Raw genomic sequence first — 21,599 nt, forward strand, 5'->3', positions numbered from 1 at the left:
AGGCCACCCTTAGCAACCCACACGTTTCAGAAATAGTTCCAGGGAGGGCAAAAGAAACTGTTGTCCAAGCAATGCTCACAGATGCCAAGTACTTTGTTGCATGATCAGTAAGGTAGCTTGTTTTACCACTTAAAATTCATCCAAAGGGCTCTTTTGAATAGTCAGAATCATCCCTGGCAGAGGTATTTTTGAACATACCTATTTTTGAACATACCTACACTCCAAGTTCAGAGTGTTGTGGCTTTTGGGTTTTGCTTTGTTTTCAAAAAGGTTGATGAAAATCATTTTCCTAAACTGACAGAAACAACCATAACACATGTACAGAAACAAGATAGCAGTCTCATACAGGAAATATTTCTGCTTTCGTTTTTATTTTATGAATACATATACAACAGATGCATAATCTTCCATTATCTAGGCTTAAAAGTAACAGGTTGGGGTATTTTTTTTCCCAAAATAGCTTAAAGAGGAAAATAAAAATCATAATGAAGGAGCTGCAACATAGCCAAACCATACATTCAAAAACTTTGCTAAAATTACTGCTGAAATGTGCCTCTGTGTGTATGTGTGCATTGTCCTGCACAGTTAAAACCTCATCCAAGATATTTAGTATATGGATTAAAAAAATGCTTTGGCATAATCAGAGATTCCTCCATGCACAGTTCATTGACATTTCTGAAATAATAAGAGAATAAAATCTGAGGACTGTATCATATATAATTTCCTCTTCTTGGTTGCAATGTCTTTAAATGCAGTGGGGAAATGAAGAGGAGTCTGTTGACAAGAGACTTTGCTTCCACAATAAGATGGTTATATTAGCAAGATGCAAGCAGCTTCATATAGAAGAGATGGAGAGATATATGTATATAATTTAAAAATGCTATTTGATATGAGAAAAGATTTTTCAAGATAACATAAAATGAACCACTCTAAGACTAGCTTCCAGCAAAACATTTTGCTTTATTGGTTCTATTTTCTAGCTACAAGTCAAGCTGACATCTGTCGAGCTTTTAACTTTTCATATGACAGCCTATAAGAAACATTTCATGCAACGTCTACAATGCTAAATACAGGGTAAATAATTGGGATTAAACAGGTGAGGAATAACAGACTATTATAAAGACCAGTAACAGCATATTATGTACATAGAGCCATATTATATTCTCATGTCTTCACAGTAATGTGCAAATGTGACAAATATGGCTTTCATCTTTTTTCCTTAAGAAAGTAAGACATAATTATACAGAAGAATGTTTTAAAACACTTAGTTGGATTTCACCTTTTTGTGAAACCTGTTCAGTCTTCATTGCATCAGGGTTACAGAGCCACCCCAGTTTGGGGGTGTAGTTCAGGTGTGTTTCCAGGAGGGGGCACAGATTCCTAAGGCACAATATTAATGTTAAACATTTTTAATTTAGTCATGCTATTTTATTTTAGTTTAGTTTTTATTTTTAATTTTTTTTTTTGTTTATGTGAAGTAATAGGTCTTTGCTAGTTATATAATAAGCGGTTGATTGTAAAAAGTACAATGTTGAAGGCTACACTACATGCCTACTTGTAACTCCAGGAACATTAGCTAATCTGAAAACACACTATACAGCGCTGCATGTGAAACCAAGGTGGGTTTTTGGTAACATCCTTTTCCATACACGTAGCAGAGAGTTATAAGGCTTCTGCGGAATAATAATATTATAACTGAACAAATATTTTACACTCTTCCATAATGGTATTTACAATTACTATAACTCATATTCTGACATTTGGTAAATAACGTGTATCTTATATGCATCCTTCTTGCCTATCTAAAGTGCTTGCTTAACTGCTTGAGGAAAGAAAATGCATACCTGCTTCAGGTGCAACAAACCCTCAAAAAAAGTAGCTGAAATATTTGCTGTGGATTTGAAATGCATTCTCAGAAATTGAAATTATTGCTAAATTCAGTGCCCTTACTAGGCAATCATCTATATTATTTGTCATATATAAATATATGCATATATACTAGTATGTATGTACATGCATACATATTCATCTATCGTGTAAAAGATAGATTTCAATTTTTTGTCCATCAACCTTTTTTATTTTGTGCTATTCAACTCACTTGTGCTATGACAGAAGCTGGATCAAAATCAGAATCTTACCATGCTACTACTACCAACCCTATGATTCATTAGCACATAATGAAAGCAATATGCAAAAAGAAAGCTGAGATGATGATGAATCAGGAGGCTTTTGAAATGCACTGAGAATAAGGCAATAGGCTGTACATTACAGCAGAGGAAAAGCTGAGGAAATTCTGGAATTCATAAACGTGTCTTACTGGAGTTGGGACTGCTCTCCCTACTCTGCTGCAGAGTCCTATGCTTTTTTCCAGTATCATTCTCCAGAATTCAAGCTCTAGAGTTTCTGCACCTACCAACACTTTTAATGGTAGGAAATTCAAAGCTTATTAAAAATGCCCTGATGCCACAACCTGGTAAAATAAGGCACTTCCAGGGCTGTATTCCAGCGGTGCCATGCCAAAAGGATCAGCAACGGGAAGAAGTGCTCAGATTTTGCTGAGTTTCCTAGTTTTGTCCCATGAAATGCGCCATCTTGGAGCATACTCCTTCTACTCTCTTTTGAGATGATTTTCTTTAAAAAAAGCTGTTTCATCAGTTGAAGTTGAGGAGCTACTTCTCTGTAAGCAAGAGGTAAATCTTCAGTTCCTGACATTCATTAAGGTGGAAGATCAGAGTGGTACCAGGCAACGTCTTCAGTTCATTCGGTATCTCCCGACTCGAGGTGATGTGCCAGCCAAGTCAAAAGTGTGTATTTCATACCAGACCCACACTGAAAGCTATGAGTGGACATTGGTGCTGGAAAGGTCATTCCTTATAATTTCATTTACTGCAAAGAAAGAAGACAAGAAAAGGAATCTATTAGCATCCTGCTTGCTGCAGGCAGTTGTTCTCAGTCCACAACCCACCCGAACTTGCACTCATTCCTTGACAGCTTCAGTACAACTCTGAACAGTAAGTGTGGCATCACCAGGTAGCTTGTACAGGCTGATCACAGTGCAGACCCAGAAGGATTAACCAAGGTTATTAACATGCTAAATACCGTGTAAAACCAGGCATCACAAAACCAGCAGCATCCTGGATCCTTGACTGCATCAAATATACTTAACATTTCAAATTGGTTACAGATAAAACATTTCATTTGCTTTAGAACTGCTCAGAAATGCAAAGCCAGGAGGACCACAGAAGAGCCTAGAATAATCTACTCCTTCCACAAAAAGTGCTGCTTGGAAAGTATGTTAGCCATGGTAGGTACTGGTGGCAGAAAGCTGCCACTCACTGAACCTGGGTATGTGCAGCTGTAATGCCTAGATATAATACAACTTCACATGCTGATTTTTTCCATTGTGACTTGATGTTAGGGAAAAAAAAAGAAAAAAGAAGAGAGGAAACTGGAAACTGCTGCATGCTTGCCCATTCCCTGGAGCTGGTAACACGTTTAAATATATACCCTCCCATCACGGTGACCAATGCATATGGACATGCACTCTTTACATCCAATGAGAGGGACAAACAAGTTAAAAAACTCTCCTGGCAAGAGTCAGAGGAGAGAGTAAACAAGGTCTGCTATCTCAGCATCAGCCAGCCAGACTGCATCTCCACTGATAAAGAGTTGTTTTCTTTATTCAGGAGTCTTCTTACTTTCTTTTCCCCCTCCCCTGAAGATCATCAAGCAATACAGTTTCCCACACTCCAGTTATGTCCATGTGATTTTTGGCAGATGGACAGGAAATGACTGAACCTGGCAAAGGTCATCGACACAACATCCTTTTTATTTCCACTCCACCTCCCTACAGCAACTGCCACCACCTGATTTACATGGAGATAGACAAAATGCCATCAACAGGACTATCACTACTTCTGAGCTTCTCTAATATTGCAAGGACTGGGAGACACCTGCCCACGTCATGGAAGCACCACGGATAAGCCTGCATTTTCCTTTCCTTGTGAGCTGCTCTTCACAGTAATCCAGATAACTTCATGTGTTTACTGGAAAAGACTAAGCCTGTGTAAAACCAGTTTCCTGAAGCAATTAGTTGGGTACGTTTGGTGTTGGTTTTTATGGCTTGTTGTTTTTTTTTCCTGCAGACCTATTGCCCACTTAGTAATTGCAGCACATGAATCAGTCAGGATTTGTGTCACAGGTCCTGGCCACCAAAACCAATTCTACCAATGGATACACACACCATACTTCAGAGAGGAAATATCAGTTGCCTTTGTAACTATCTATTTACATCAGCAAACTGAGAAGTATGGAAATGAGCTATGAAAAGACAAAGCAGTTCTTCCCCTTGAGAGTGCCGTGGAGTTAATCTTTAATATTACCAAAACCAAATTCAAGCAGAAAGCCCTGCACTGAGGCAAAGACTGCTCTGCATGCATCCAAACGCGGCCAGAAGTGCCGCCCCATTTACAGGTGGCCAGACTCCAGAGAGCTTTAGGGACTGAGTTTCTGCCTTGAATGCAAACAGCATTCAATTTCTGTGGAATTCTGCCATGATGCTTTTGTAAAGATTGCTTCTGTGATAAACTTCTCGAGGCACTCTCAAGTCTGCAGCAAAACCACAATGTTCTCTTTGTGTTTTACGTGACAGTGAAAACAAATTCTCCTACCAGCCAGGCAGCATCACAGTTTTACTAACTTTCCCTCAAAGCTTCTGGTAAATCAAATAAAATTAAGACACTAGTCAGGGACTAGACAGACACTCTTTGTACAGTTACTTAGTGCTTAGAAACATTAAATAATGAATCTTCACAGTGCTTCCGTAAAATGTGAACATAAATATCACTGGTATGGGGACATGCAGGTGGGAATGTGAAGGGCCTCCCCTTCTCAGTCAGGCCTCCCCATCTCTGACTAATGCTGTAGCACTTGCTGAGTTACTCTTCCTTCAGTAAAACTTTCAAAAGCAACAACCTCAACCTGCTAGCTCATGATTTCCCCTATTAAAGCATGTAGCAATGGTATTTTGGAAGCAACTTGATGACATGAGCTGAAGGTCCAACTCCAAAACCAGCTCAGGCACTCAAGAGGCTGCCCCTTCCAGTCACTCCAGGTATCTCCAGCTGATCCTCTGTCACTTGAGCACTGCAAGACACGTCTTACTCCAGATATGACACAACTTTTCCTTTCAGCTGGGAGCCCACCTGCCTTGGCTCAGGCCATGAGACCACAGTGCTCCCTGAGTCACACTCTCTCCATCTCTCAGCAGCCAAATCAATTTGTCCCCAGCTGAAATCACTCATATTTTGTTACTGACTCACAGCAGTTTATTGCTTGTTTTTATTTTATATTACTTTCTTAAGAGAGGTGGACTTCTGCTACCTTGATGAGTAAGCCTGGTGTCCTCATATAACAACATCTGGCAGCTGTTCAACAACAGTCACTAGACAATGGCACCACGGACTTGGGAGACAGCTGAACCTCAACCCAAGTGAATCCATTGCCACCAGACATCACAACCAAACAGGGCCAAAACCACCAAGAGGACACTCAACATCTCTCTCCTCCACAGTGGTCTGTGGACAGCGTGGCTCAGACACAGCTCTCTTTACTTCACTATTTCACTTGCTGTTTGTGAAGACCCACTGCAGTGTCAAAAATGCAAAATATTCCAAACAATGCAGTGGAAAAAACCTGCAGAGAAGGACAAGGGTGCATGCAAAAGGCCCAGGTGGGGGAATACGTGGCAGCACAGCTGACCTTGAAGCAGCAGACAGCTAGCAGAGATGAAAGGGGAAGTGTGATTCGAGCGGGCTTTCCCTCACTGCCCACCCAGACACCTGAGGCTGCAAGGAAAACCCTCTGGTGGGCGGAAACGGGGGAAAACCCGGAGGCAAGCGCATGTGAAGTGTGCTGGGTGATGCCTGCTGGGTTTGCTAGAAGGATGCTTCCCGCTACCCTCAACTGCATGGTCCAGCACTCTCATGAGGACCCTCCACATTTTTTCTGATTTCTGGAAAATTTACTTCCTTTTAGTACTCCAAAACATGTTAACATTTCTGTTGCATGCTAGGAAATATTTTATTTTGATCAAATGGAATATCTTGGAATGTTTTGTTTGACCCCAAACTGATTTTTCTTTCGTTTGGCAAGAAAACATCAATATTCTCATTGTAGGCTGACCCAAGACTGTCCTTCCCAACAGCAAATCAAACCTCTGTTACTGAAGTGTGGTTCTGCTGAAGCATCCTGTGTGTCCATCCACACCAGTGTTACAACTACCAGTACTGTCAGTTCTTTGGGAAAGAGCATAAGAACAAGCACACCTCCAGGGGTGCTGTCTCTGGTTCATCTCTGGATGAACTCTGCTGGAGGACTTTGTGAACCAGAGGTCTGCACCCTTTCTTCTAATGGACTTTGACGAACTTTCTCCCATCAAGTTTTCTAGTGACCTTCTGAACCTGTTTTGGCCTTCACAGTGTCTTGTAGCAATGGGTTCTGCAGTGTACATATGTGAGGGTGGAAAAAGTTTTTTTTTCCTGTTTTAAATTTGTTTCTTGTAAATTTACTTCATGTTTCAAGTAAATGAGCTGACCGTTCCCTGTTCACTATCTCCTTTGCCATCTATCCCTTTGGTATCCTCAGAGCTCCACTTGGTCCTGTAGGACTACTGCAGAACTTCCCAGAGAGGCAAAATCTGATCATGCAGATAAAGTAATTGAGACTTTTGGCTTTCACATTTGTAGCAATATATTTATTATATAGTTAAGGAGAATCAGCTGGTTGCAGTCTTGAATGCTCAAGTTTTGAATTATAAACCTGCTACTATTGCAGGAGGATTGTGCATGCTGCACAGAACAACAGTATCAGTGCAAGCAGTATTTTGGCCCAGGTTTGAGTTTCATTCCTAAAGCAAACACTGGTCTTTGATTCCCCAGCTGCTTGGATACACATCCATTCATGTCTGCAGTACCATTCCAGGAGTAGATGGGTTTTGAATAAGCACAACATTCTTCAAAGAAAGGTTCTAATGGCTTTACACTGATTTTTAAAACAACATAACCTGAGTACTAACAAAGACCGTTTTATAACCAGGACAAATGAGATCCAAATGATTATCCAGCTTGTTGCAGGCCCTACATACAGCTTAGCAGCAGATCTGGGATAGCATGCAAGATGTTTAATCTTTCAGCGCCTAGAGTAGCACAACATTTCCCTTAAAGCACCAGGTTGATCCCTATCAGACCAAACAGCTGAGTACTATGATTTACAGTGCCTTTGTCATCAGATTTTTTTTCACTGTTTTTCTGCTGGCTTTGGTGGGGAGGCCACTGTCGCTTTCATAGCTAACACCTACAGTTCCCCACAATGCCTTCTCTCAACTGCTATTTTCCATTGTCATGTTCAGCTTTTCCACTGACAGAAAAGTCAAAAAATAATAACACTGAGAAATGGAGGTAACACGTGACCTCTCTACCTGTCAAGGCTTCTGAAAGAGGAACCTTTCCTTTGCTAAACAGCAGATGCCACACTAGCAGGATGTGGTGAGCTGTTACCCCACATTTGAGTTTAATAAGGAGTTTTTTTCCTCTTATATTTAATTTTGCCTTGAAATGCCCTTGCAATGGAAATTTCTGCTTTACTAATTAGCAAAATCAGTGTCTTACCGATGCACCAGTTTGGGTTCCTGCACGGAACAGGACAACCAGATATATCTGTACAAATGTGGGTTCCATATATAGATGTGAACTTCATAGGAAATGTAGTATTTTTAACATTTGGTGGCTGTACATGGATTCCATCAACTAGCAAGATTTTGAAATTCTGCAGATTTCTGCTTTCCTTGTATCTGACTACTATTGTGGATAACAATGTGTCCTTCTAACAATGTTTCTCTTCTTCTGAGACAAAGTTCTGCCTTCCAGCTCAGACACTGATCCTGCTCAGAGCAAAGAAGTTACAAGGTCAGTGGTGCAGGGAGTTGGGAGAGGGCACATGCACAGGGTTTCCCCAGCTGGGAAGATACAAATAAGAGTTTGGAAGACTTCATACTCCTAAAGGTGAATGTTCCTCAAGAGTCTGAAAAAATGGGAAGTGAGCTGAAACCCGTGGTCAAGCTCACAATCATGAAGAGCTGAGTCTACAGTTTTGTGGGTGAATGGTGTCAGTTTGGAAATATACCCCATTCCTTTTCACATTGCAAGCAGTAACATTAAATCTCTGGTTTCTGGCTAGGTGAAGTTGCTGTCTTGTCACACACGTGGATGTCAAAGACCAATGTTCCCATGACTTCAATCCATGTCAGCAGGAGCTCAGAAAGGCTTGCACAAGGGGACTTTTACTGTTGTGCCCCTTTATGATGGACTCTTCTCTCCCACCAGGGAGCTTTGTGGCTCTTCACTCTTTTTTAATACACAGAGAGGTGCGATAAAAGTTTAGGCAAAAGTTCACACAGAGGTTTTGCACCGAGCTGACACCTTGTGTTTCACATGCCCCTGTTGCCCTGTAAATAGTGATGGCATCAACTCAGCTCCTTCATGATTGTTTTTGGTTTCCTCATCAATAGAAAGTGCCACATGGCATGTCCCAAGACATCCAGGCATGCAGGATCACATGAAGTTTCTATCCACAGCTAGCTAGCCAACCTTTGTTAATTACTTCATGTCCACCTGTGTCTGCTAGGGACCACTGCCTCTAACATGGAGCAGAAAGGAAGACAAGAGGCTGAGATGCCATAAATGCCCTCTTGATGAAAATTAACAAATGCAGCCTGCTCTGACTGGTTCACATGGTGTGGAAAACACAAGTAATACCAGCTGCACATTTCAAGCTACGTGTATGGAAAACCTGTGGTAAATCACACTCCGATTCTGCCATGTCCGGACAATAATGCTTCATCTTTCAGATGGGTGTAGCTGCCCAAGCAGTACAATGCAATGAGTGGAGACCTTATTTGGACGTTGTTTGACACTGCACAGCTTCTGTGTCACAGCCTCTAGAAGGCTGTGGAAGGTCTGAGCCACCTCCAGAAACAAGCAACAGTCCTGAAAGAAAACCTGCTTTGGTTTGGCTCATTATTTTTGCCTCCTGGCAGAACTCACTAGCTCAGGTCAAGCCTTACATGGGTACAATTACAGTGACATCCAGGTCAGGGATCTCTCCACACAGCTCATTACACAGCGTGGATGTACCCACAAGTGCTCTGAATTTCTGCTGTCACTATTCAGCACACAAAGAGACACATAGCTCTGGAGTGACTACGAGTTTGACGCTGACACCACGCTACCTGTAGTAATTCTTTGTAGTATGACGTTCACTTTGCTGCCTATAATTATTGCCCTCGGATTTTTTCCACCAGCAGTGATGCCATATCTTGCTCCATCAGGCTTCTGTGCTCTTGTACGCCCTTCTTTTAGATGAAATGCCACATATTAGAATCACTGATGAGGAATTCAAAGTTGCAAATGGATGCAGAGGAAGCCAAAATACAGGAGGAAAGTTTTCTTTCCTTATCTCCATGTACAAGTTTTATTTTAATAAAAAAATGGATAAATATAGATGCATATACAGTGACTAAAAAAAATTAAGCTCCTAGTATATACCATCCCATGACTAAAATTCTACAGTTTTTATCAGGATACCTACTTCCTCACTATTAATAAGCATCACTGATTTTTGACATATGAAAGGTGCAGCCAACAACACAGAACTGTTATTCAAATCACAGAAAAAAATTGTTTTTTCTTACAAAAAGTCTTTTAAAAGCTAGTAGGCATTGTTCTGTGAGTGAGGCAAAACATCAGAAAACAGTGATATAAATTCTTGAGGTGCCAGACTGTAATGCAAAACTATAGATCACATGAAAGCTTACTGAATTAAAAACTAAACAAAACAAGTCTTGTGAAGCAGTGGAAAATATAACTTCACACGTTCCACAAAGAAGTCAGATCTTGTATTACCTCAGGTGTCCTGGATGTGTTTAAACCTTAAACTTATTTTTATCTGTTTAATCATAATAAGCCACTACCACAGGGCACGCTATTTTTGGAGACAGAGAATAGGACAGTGGAGCAAGTGAGTGACAACAAGTAGCAGGTTTGAATAAAACATGATCCTCCCATAAGAACATCAGCTTGGCACGATGGAAGGCATTGTTGTGCTTGACAGCCATTACCACAGAGTCATTTTCCTACCTGCTCTACCCTCTGCCTTGTTTAGTTTAACCACTCCAAGTCTCAAAGGGCGGCTGCACTGCGGAGGGCTAATGGGAAAGGCTCCTTGTAGTGTGATGACAGCACTGTGTGGCTGCAGTTTAACTGGGGCTCTTGAATAGGTGCCCAGACTAAATGAGTCCCATCCTATCACACCAAAATTTCTGGGTTTCAATTTTTTCATCCCTCCCATTTGCAGCCCTGGAAACGCCCTGCGTCTCTTGCTCTGCAAACACTTAGGGATGAATTCCCCAGCTGCTGGAAATTAGCTTAAGGATCAGCAGAGCTGCAGTGATTTCCAAAACACTGGAGTCTAAACTTCAGCTTGTTTTCACTCCTAGTCTGAGGATGGCTGCACTCAATCTGATTTGCCCTTTTTACCAAAGAATCGGAGACCCAAGAGGAATTTTGGGTAGCCCTCACTGAGGCCAGCCTTGCTTGGGGAGACGGGGATTTGGGCTGTGCAGAGACTGCAGGATCTGCCCCAGTATGATGTAACCCTCATCTGACACACACATATGCACACGTGTGAGGGTAAGGCTGGGCAATGAACAAATAAACCACATTTTAACCAAAATGATGTGTTTACGTTCCTAAGAGCATCTGTAAGGGAAACAAAACAGACATATTTTACATTTTACACAAAATTTCCATGCGACAGATAAACTACACAAATGTTACCTAAGGCAGCCAAAACCTGAGGTCAGCACTGCTGGAAGCTTTGTGGGTACCAGTCCAGAAGGAGTAAGGAGGACCATGCACCCCTTTACCACAGACAATAGGAAATTGCCCCCGTCATGAGCAATACAGTAATGTAAATTGATCTTGGTGAAGAGATCTCCTTTTCAATCTGGTGCCCAACAGTGAAACAGTACTATCAGATCCTGGCATCCAGAACTCATGATTTGTGCCCTGAAGCATGACAAGACTAGATTCAAAATCAAAACAAATTTTAAGGAATTCTGTATTTGCTTACTTTTCTAGCCTGCAGACATCTCTGATATTGTTAAATCCTGAATGTCACCGAAATGAAACTTCCCTTTTTTGTCTTTTTACTCTCATTTTCCTGATCCCATCTTCCAAGGTTTGCCGTACCTCACAACTAGCTGTCAAGTGAAGAATAGATAACACTTGTGGTACGAGGCTCTCAAGGTATCCTGTGGCTAGAAAAGCAAGGTTAAAGCCCACCTGAAGGCCCCAAGGGCTGGCGGCTTCTAAGGTTCACCAGCTGTGAATGGGAGAGGGGAATGGGACTGGACAGTGTCACAAAGCTCTGAACCCAATGCTGAAGGCTGTGACTTGGAGACTTCATGCCCTGCCAAAGGAGCATCCCTGTGCAGGCATCCAGCTTTTCGTGAGCAGCTGACACCAACCCTTCAGACCTCACGTGGTCATCAGGCCAGACCTTTCTACATAACACAAGAAAGAGCTTTTCTCAGCATGCTGGAAAAGGGAGAGGTTAGCTTTAGAGAGAAAGTAATTCTGAGGGTACAGGAGGAAAAAAGGGAGAAGGAAAAGGTCCATAATCTCTATGGCTTACTGATTTCAGAATTAAAAAAAAAGTAAAATAAAACTGAATTTCTCTATCGATTATACAATTATTAATCTTTTTAGAAGCTTTTCTAACATTGCACATAATGAGCAATTCATCAAAGCATATTAGGTGCCACAGAAGTTGCATTCAATATAAAGGGGTCATTAAGTTTCTTGTAATTGCACATTACTGAAGCTTTCATTAGTTCTAAATCAAATCAATGGGATGTGCATGTATGCTCTTTAATTGACTTTATGTAATAATAGTGTGGCCCATAGTGATCCTCTGGAATCCTCCAAAATAAGCCACCTTGCACTGCTGTTTATAAAAAACCAGCTTGTATGCAGCTGGGCATATCAAGTAAAGCAAAAAAAAACAATAAATGGAGGCAAGAAAGAAGTATCTTAGGTCACACAGCAGTATTTGCTGGGTGCCCTTTTCTTTCCATGCGTAGAGAATGGCCAAAAGACTTCACTCTTCTTCCACTCAACCAGCCTCAAAATCTGATGGACTTGAGCAGTAGTAACATGGTCTCAAGAATGGAAGCGTCCTGAAGATAAGTTAAAACAGGGTCTATATGACCTTTTTCTGAGCAAGAACTGTTTGGTTGTCTTTTTTTAATTTTCTTTTTTTTTTTTTTTAATGGACCCAGCTTGCCTTATTATCATCACCATCACCAACCACCACCTCTTTCCTTTATAGCCCTTTTCATCAGTGAAGTGCCACAGAAAAGATCAGTGCCCTTATTCACATCACCCAGCTAAGCGGGCACCCACCCATGCAGGGACAACAGGAGGATGCCACTGTGTAGACCATACACAATGTGCCTGTGGCAGGGCGGGTGGCCACTGCAGGGACACATCTGTGCCTTGCCCGTGTGAAGGCCGAGCCTTATTTGGTAACCCCTAACCCACAGGGGTTTTGCTCAGTCAGATGAAATGATGACCATGAAGTGACTCAGTGAGTGGCCACATGCTGCTAAATGGAAGAGAAAGGCTGGGCAGGGCTAATACAATTTTTATGTGTTTGATAAGGGAAAAGAAATCCACCTATGAGCCTGCTGGGGACTAGGCTGGGAAAGGTCACGCTAGCTGGGGGAAATCCTTAGGTGATGGAACACAGCTGCTAACCTTCAGCAGTGGGCAAGAACTCTGGGAATCTGAACTGGTGGCTGCAAAGAGATGGCAAAAAATGGATGCAATAAAAGGCTGTCATGCAATAAATTTGCTTTTGTCATGATGACCTGGTCAGCATCATAATGTGAGCTGTAAGCAATGCCACAGGATTTAATGTCAACCACATTGGAGAACACTGGAGTTCAAAGAGGAGTGCATGTCCTCCTTGTCATGGCTCCTTGGACAAGAGCACTGATAGTGCTCAATGACACTCATGCTTTGGCTTTGTACCACCTTAACGAGGGACAGACCTTTTCATAACAAAACCCCCATCCAGTTTGACTGGGAAGCTTTGATCCAAAGGCTGATTTCAGTGGACTCACACTGGAGACCCAACACTGCAGCTTGGGCCATGATGTGGAAACCCCCAGGGTGTAAGTGGATGCTGTCCCCAATGTGGAGATGTGGCTGTGAAAACTGCCCCCAGACTATTCCTGGATTCCAATACTCCTTGGATGCTAAAAGCACCTACAGCAAGCATCTCAGATTATAGCAGCTGGAAGAACACTCTTATTTTAACGTGATCCCAGTGTGACAGAACTGCAAACCTGACAAAATGTCTTTTCCTCTTTTCTCTTCTCCCACATGCTGTGCCTAGCTGCAGAATGGCTCAAGCCCTGGCTGGACTGACAGAGCAATGCCAACATAAAATCACCACATGCAGTGCAAGAATTCAGCAAGAATCACAGCTGGACTCCCAGGGAAGACAAACCCTTTCCCCTTGCAGCTCAGTGCTTGACACAAGAACCCTGCTGATGCTCAGTGCCCTCCACTAGAAAGAAAATTTATTCTGCCCCAAGAACAAAGCACTGTAAACTTGCAGCCAGCACTAGAGAACTAGGAAAAAGGCACTTGAGAGCAGGTGTACAACACTCATCTCTCAAACACACTTAAGAACCTGAAATTTTATTCAAAATGGTTGCATTACACTTTCCAAACAGCCACTTGCAATGTGCAACAGGCTTCTTCTCTGCCTCTTTTTGAGTACCTGGACTTCAAACCCTTGCTTCTCAATAGCTGAGAAATGACAGGGTGCTTCCATGGCCCAGGCTGCAATCTCACAGTATATCCAAACTCCAGCAGGAGTTGGCCTGCACTTTTGAGAGGTGCTTCAGGCAACAAAATGAGTGGAAGAACTTTAACAGTAATTCAAGAGGAGCTTTAAAAATTTAATAATACTTCAATGAAGAAAACTGGCTGCTTTCATGAGATTCAGTCAGGTCAAATCAACTAATTCAGAGTAGGAGGTAAACATATGAAGGTTAACATAGCAGCTTTGAAAAATCCACACGACTACAGATTGCCTGAAGGGGCAGGCAGGTCCCTGCTCCCTGTCCCTCAGCCAGGACATGCAGACCCCAGGACCTAGCTGTGGGCATGCAGATGTGCAACATCTGGCTCTCTCTTCAGAAGCATCCTTGCAACAAGAGCAACCCAGCAAGGGTCAGCTCTTGCTGAAGACCCTGTGAACCAAGTGCTTTTTGGTCTGGACATTTGGGAACATCAAGGACATTCCACTGATGAGATAAAAGAAAAAAGTGCAACAAAGGTTTTGATGAAAGGCCCACAAACTAGTTGTTTGTGCCACACAACAGCCCTTCTGGTGCACCACACCTTTTGTAAAACATAGTTCCATGAAACAAATTATCTCCAGTAGCTTCTGTCTACACACATTTCTGAAATACTTTCATTCTGAACTGTTTTGAGAGGAAACATTAAAAAGAATGGAAACCTGGCAATTAATCAGATGGAAACCTTTGTTTCCATTTTACAGAATAGGAAAAAAAGAAGAGAGAATTATAAAATGAATACCCAACACTAACTGCAAAGTAGGAAAATGAAAGATAAGCAGATGCCAGGGACTCGGACCACTGGTGTGCTGCATGCATTTGCCTGTGCTTGGATGTGGTTCTAAAGGGTGGGTCAGATCTGTGTTTGCTGTTCTCCTTCAAACCCACATAAACACCTAGTTTGAAACTGGGTTTTGACAAATGAAAATTCTATTTCCTTAAAAACTCACAAAATTAAAACCTTGATTTTTTTTTTCAAAGCATGGACGAAAGGCTCTCCTGGTCAAGACACAGAGCAAATATTTACAGGTGCTGGGGAGACACCATTTCCTCCCTTTAGGCTTCAACTTGGTGTCTGCCACATGATTTTATCCATTCAATGATTTTTTTTTTCCAGACATCTGCCAAGAGGAAATAACTTTGCTGTATTGGGAGTCTGGGAATCCTAGAAAACAATCTTAAATCCATAAAATAATTGAAGTGCAGTTTTACTGAGCTGTTCAGTTCGATTCTGATTTTTACTACAATGTCAACAAGAGTTTAATTTGTTTTAAAGTTTAGGTTCTTAAATCTGAGTGATATACGGTAGTTTACAGCTTGCTGGCAACAGCTACTGTGGAAAAAAAAAAGGAAAGTGCATATAAAGGCGGTTCTAACTTTGACATTGTGAAAGCAGGGAGCAGTGCCAAGAGCAGCAAACAGCATGGCTTTCCCAATCCTGGCTGGCTTTAGGGACTGCTTGCTATTGACATCAGTCGCTATGGGATACATTTCCCTGCTCTAACAAATCTCATCTGGAACCTGTAATTAAAAAAGAAATGTCTCAAAGTGTAATTTCTTTCCCTAAAACATTCACAGATGTTAACTGGATTGCTAATAGTGTAAGATGTCTGTGGGTGGACATCTTACTCCTTATCTGCTGTGTCAAAGGGGACAATTTATTTATTAAAACCAGTCCTAAAGGTAGTAATTTTTATGCATGCATATTTGTGCATGGGGGTGGTGTTTTCTGCTTCCCTAAACTGCTTGCCGAATGAGCAATTTGGAGGTGTTTTTCTTTATAGTTTCTTTTCTTTTCTTTCCTCTCAGAAGTCATCTCCAAAGTCAGCCTGATTTAAAAGGTACTCAGAGTGACTAAAAATGTCTTTGCTGAGCAGATTAAGAAGTATCCTGTCTGAGCTGTAAAATTATAATAAAAATAAAAGTGGTTGTAATAATAATAATAATAATACCAATTCTAGTAATAATATTAGTGATGTAAGTTTCCTGCTCCAGTGACTTTCCACCAGTGCCTTTGGCTGGAGCCCCTTGGTAAGAGCTGCTAAAAGCATTTACTGGGTCCACTGGAGGGCCAGGAAGCTGATCTGCTTCAGGTACACACTGGACATGCAAAGGGGAGAACATGAAAAAGGGATGAGAAACACGTGTCTCTGGGGAAGCAAGAAGGGGTTTTCCTGGCTCTTGGAGAGGGTGGCAGCCCCAGTTCTACCATGGAATGCTGCTCCCAGCCAAGCACTCCCCATCCCACATGGCCTTGCAGAGCATCCCCCCCGTAGCCCGCAGGAGGTGATGCTGAAAATCTCCTTCCTAACACACGCAGCCCAAATGCAGTTGTCTGCTTGGGCCTTTCTCCCGCCAACTTCCCCCCCTCTTGCTTTTAATTTTCTTTTTTCAACCAGCTTTGACTGGAGCCAGAGCCTGGGGTAAATCAGAGGAATTTCTAGATTTTTCTGAGTGCTGTGAGCTCTTGCTGTTTTCCGATACCTACTTCCTGCCATATCTAAAATAACAGCAGCTGCAGGGGCCTGATAGAGAAGAGCTCCAGGGGAAAAATTCTCACAAATGGGGTGGGAACAGAAAAAAAAAAAAAAGAAGAAGAAAAAAAAAAGACTTATTAGGGAGACGATAACACAGAGAGCCAGCATCAGATTAATTGTTGGAGCTGATATCAACATAGCCTGTGGATGCTGTTGTCAGAGGCAAACAAATCCTGTAAAATGGCCATGGGAATGATAAGTCTCCATGTTTGCTGGGATAACAGAGGTAGCTTTACAGCACTTGCCCTATTGTATAGAGTATCATGCCTCGATTAGCTAATGTCTCTGAGGGCCAGATAAGTCAGGATGAATGTCCTGCCTTAGAAGGTTTCATGCTTTCTCTTTGGCATGTCTGTCTATGGAGAGCTGCAACAGGAATCTTTGTACACATACAGAAGGTCCCCTCTTTAGAGAAAAAACATCAGAGAAAATGGAAAATTGTTGAAATTACATTGTTTTCCATGGAGAACACATGGTGCAGTGTTGTCATTGTCTCATTACAGACCACATGAATGAGTACAGCCCCTCAAGAGACTTCCAAAAAGGGACCTTATATATTTGTATGAGAACTACTCTGGGAGAAGAATGTCTCTGTCCTACTGGCATAAAGGGTGACAGAAACAGATATGGTGCACTCGTACAAAATATACCAATGCACCATTCAGTGTGCAAGAACACACTGAGATCTCCTTGAGATCCCTTGCAACACAAACATTGCTTTAAACATCAGCACATCCAAAGAACCAAAGTGAGTGTGCTTGAAGCACTGCCAGTCAGTGAAATACAGGCAGCATTTCAGGTTATTGTATGTGCCATTAAACTTAACATATTAATGTAATTCTACAGTTACTCTGGGACCTATAACTTCTGACTGCATCAAGTTTTGGGTCCTGAAATTTTCAACCAATATCAGAGATTTTAATGCATTATTTATTTTCAACACAAGAGTTTTTAATAGATTATTAAGTGAAGGTCATCATGACTGTGAATTGGAGCCTGATCCAAAGAGTGCAGGAGACAACTGACGAATTCCTACTTGTGCCAATGAGCTTTGCATCAAGTTCTTATTAAACAAAGACAGACATCTGAAAAGGTAATCTACAAATACGCAATGTACTGGTCTGATGGCTTGGCAGTGACTGCATTGTAAACACTCCATTTTGTTCATTATTCCCAAAAGATCGTTTGAAATATTTTAATATTGATATGCAAAAGAGGCAGGTAGATGTGTTCTCTTACTTTGCCTGAATTTTGAAGCACTCAAGACTTTCCTGAGGTCAACAGACTTACTTCTGATTTCCACCACTCAAACAGGACAGGCATATTTATATGTTTACTTCAGTGTGCTGGTTTTAGTGCATATGCATGTGGGTACAGTGTGATCCTAGTGCCCCATCCACTTTCTAGAGAATAGTGGGAAACCATGCACAGGGTTTTAGTAGCAGCATGTAGTTTGTCTTTTCTAGATTTTAAACAATTTCTCTAGAACTAGAAATCTTTGCTTCACTTGAGTACACAGCACAGCTGCCAATTTTTAGTTGTTAACACAAGATCCTGTTAAGGTACTTGGTTCTTCCCATCCTCAAAAGTGGCTCCTTAAGATATGAACCATACCTTGTTCATATTCAGGTAATTAAACAAACTGCCCAAGTTTAGACAGACTAGACAATATTCTGGCAAAAATTCACGAAACTGAAAATAGCTAAACCAGTTTTTTAAAGTTACTCTTGACAATACAAAGAGAATGAATTTGTATTCCTGTAGAAGTAGTGAGAAAATAGGAGGCATTGCCTAATCCTGTTTTAAGCACTGTTATGGCTGTGCTGCATTACATATGCTTACAGAGCAGTACGTTTATAGCAAACTGGGTAAGGAATTTGGGAGTAGGATTAACAAGCTTTCCTTTCACACTAGACTAGATCAGATCACAGTAGGAGATCAATCTGCAAAAATTCCCAAATTTTGTTCAAAAAAAGCAAGCATAGTGAAGGTCAGAGACAGTCTAAAGAGCAGCATGGCAATTATTTACTGACATGAGACTGGAAAGAACATCACATGAAGCACAACTTGGACTTCAGATATGTAGGAAAGAATGGTTCATTTTATGCCACTAACCATAGCCAAGGATTAAGATATTTTGGAAAAGCCCTATTATTTCTCATTCTGCAAACCCGGATTTCATTACTGGTAAATCATGAAGTTTATGAAGTCCATTCATACAAATTAATTTCCTTTCCTGATTTCTCATTTGTGAGACACAAATACATAACAGAAATAAAAGTTTGCAAAGGAAAAGAGAAAGATACACAAATATGTCTGTTAGTACTTAAAAGAAAGGTAATCTCAAGTCAAGATGTAGCTAGAAGAATCATCCCTGCAGCTAGTACATTCATTCTTAAATAAATTGGGTTTGGGTCTGAACAGGTAGAAATCAGTGCAGCTGCACTAAACTTAGATGGATCTATTGCTGAGTTACTCCAGTTGCCTCTATCAAAAATACCCAATGGTAAGTTCTCCCATTCACAGGATTTTAATTTTGCAGCAATGTAAAATCTAGATGTCTTTTCCATATTATGAGAAATATTCCCACCTACAGATCTCAGCGAAGAATTCTTACAATCATTTTATTGTCACAAGATGTGGGGTTTTCCCCCTTCAGTGGTGCTTCCCCCAATGAAATTTTTTTTCATATGAGATGTAAATCTGTCTTCAGACAATTTTCTGAACACAGATATTTTTCCAAAAATAGGCTCAGGGAGGTGGTGGCCACATCCCTCAGGGGACCATGCACGACAGAAAGCATGATACAGCCTCATCTAGCGTCACAAGCATCTGCCAGCTCCTCCCTGAAACAGGCTCTTAACTGACAGCAGAGAAATTGTGTTGGTTGCTGGAAAAATTTAGATTTTACTATCAGAGAAATCATAAAAATAGCCCTGAAACATCAGGTATACATCTGGCTGACCTCTGGTTGGCTGACCAAAAGTTTTTAGGGTCACAGCTCACACCATGAGATGTAGACAGCCCTGTATCTTACCCCCTTCCTCACTAAAATAAATGACAGTAGGTTTGCTGCAAATTTCAAAAGCAGATTTTTTTCCCTGAATATTCATCTAACAAACAAAGAAAAGGTCCGTCCATTTGTAGATTTCTTGGCAGGAAATCTGGCATCTCTATCGAAGTCTGCTCACTTTTCATACACTTCTCTGTGCTGAGTGCTTGAATCCAAAATATTCCTTATAATAATAAAGCCTACACTACAGTTAGCTAATGGTACTGTTATGCAAGGGCAGGCCTTGGTTCCAGCAAAGTAGTTCATGGCAGCAGAAGGTGCTCTGGGTTAAAATGGTGATGTTCCCCATGACAAAATTCAGTGGAAGGGAAGGGATTAGAGGGGAGTTTTCTCTTTTAGTTTAGCAGATGATTTTTTTTTTTTTCCCCCAGAAGTATGCAAGTGATTTTGGTCTGGAAACACTGAAAAATTTGTGATGAGACACCATTCAGTCCAGGTGCTTTTCCTAAGATAATATTAAATATAGCTTTGGAAATTTCAGCAGATATTCCATGTTTTTTAGTTCAAAATTTCTTTTGCTACTACTCTGCCTTTATGTAAATAGCTGACTCTAATTGATTCTTTAATTTAGTGATTCATAATCTGTTGTGATCTTCTGTTAATTTACTTGAGAGTCTGTTATTATTTTCCCTGATTTAACACATCCTGTTTTAGAACACCCATCAAAGCTGATGGAAAAATTTTTCATGGCACTTGGATGACATCCTAAATGTAACTTGAATGCCATCTTTCGAAAGTTGCAAAGTAAGGGGATTTCCTGTTCTATTCTTCAGTTGTATATCCTGAAAGTGAGCTTTTACAAATCCTCAACTGCCTTGTCAAGGTCTGATCACTTCTACTCCTTCTAGCACTATTTACTCTGGGTAGTTTCCAACTGGGGAAAAATAAATGGATCGTATATTCTTATTTTTCTCATTTTTACTGAATGCCCTGTTACACTCTAAGTCTTAAAACTGATATGAAAATTTCTCACTAAGTTCAGGTGATGGGGTTATATTTATTCAAAGACTACTTCGCACCCCCTTCAGTTTTACCATATTTCTGAGGTTTTTTGGTCTCTCTATGGGAGCTTTCTCTGCCCAGTGGCAGCTCTGTAGCCCTTTCCTTGCCCCTTAGAAAACCTGTCTGGGTAAGAATATGGGAATAAGTCATGGGGTTATTTGAAGGTCCTGCCCTGGGGGAGCTGCCCACCAAAGCTTTGCACTTGCAGGCAATGCAGCCATCTCAATGCAGATCAATACAGACACAAGGGCTCCTCTACCCTCTCTCCTTGGATCTATATAAGTTTAAGGAGCACAATGCTCATGTCATCATCTTCTCTCATTTTTCTCTATACTTACATTATTTTGGGGCAAAGTAAGGAATGCTTTAGACACACTTTTCCATGGCAGTCAAATCCTGGGCTCTTACTACTCATTTGTACCATTTCACTTTTAGACAAACTCCTTTCTCTCACACCCACACTCATCCTTTCTCCTCTTCTTCCAGAATTCATCTATGGGTTGTTTTTTGTTGGTTTTTTTTAAATTTTTTTTTGTTGTTTTTAATGGAGATGTTATATTTAACTCTCCTCTCATTTCTCTTTTTCTCAGGCCTTCTTTCACTCTAATTACGTCATCAGGTAGTTTCATATTCGAAGTCTGAAACTTTAAAATGCTTGCTGAAGGTGCCACAGCTTCATGAGACAGCTGCTATTTTATTTTCCTTACCAAGTTTCCCAAATGGAGTAGATGTATATATACACATGCACTTGCCTGTAATTGTCACAAAGGGCCCCATTCCCCCATCCCTTCCAATGTGCTGAATCCTTTGCAGCTCCAGTTTTGACTGGGGGTCTTGGAGTCTTGCAACACAGATCTGCCTCTGCCAGCAAACTCACACCAATTAAGCTGAGGGCTGCAGCTATCTCTGGAATTGTGAGTTAGCTACTAAAATAGCACCAAGGAGCTGCTTTCACATTAGCATGTCCTTCTGGCAAACCTTTCCTTGACTTCAGCAT

General features: G+C 41.2%; 1 protein-coding gene across 4 annotated transcripts in view; it reads right to left on the bottom strand.

The window, feature by feature from the left end:
• Window positions 1-336: 336 nt before the first annotated feature.
• The window catches only part of NFATC1 (nuclear factor of activated T cells 1), a 110,494-nt gene continuing 89,231 nt past the window's right edge, over window positions 337-21,599 (bottom strand). For 2 of the 4 annotated variants that reach the window (XM_064422451.1, XM_064422430.1), the window contains one exon: window positions 337-2,886. In XM_064422451.1, coding sequence (XP_064278521.1) covers window positions 2,884-2,886 — 3 coding nt within the window. In that variant the 3' untranslated portion in view covers window positions 337-2,883. The remainder of the gene's footprint in view (window positions 2,887-21,599) is intronic. The other 2 variants (XM_064422408.1, XM_064422419.1) reach the window with 1 other exon arrangement.

The sequence above is a fragment of the Passer domesticus genome, chromosome 1, assembly GCF_036417665.1.
Source record: "Passer domesticus isolate bPasDom1 chromosome 1, bPasDom1.hap1, whole genome shotgun sequence".
NCBI lineage: Eukaryota > Metazoa > Chordata > Aves > Passeriformes > Passeridae > Passer > Passer domesticus.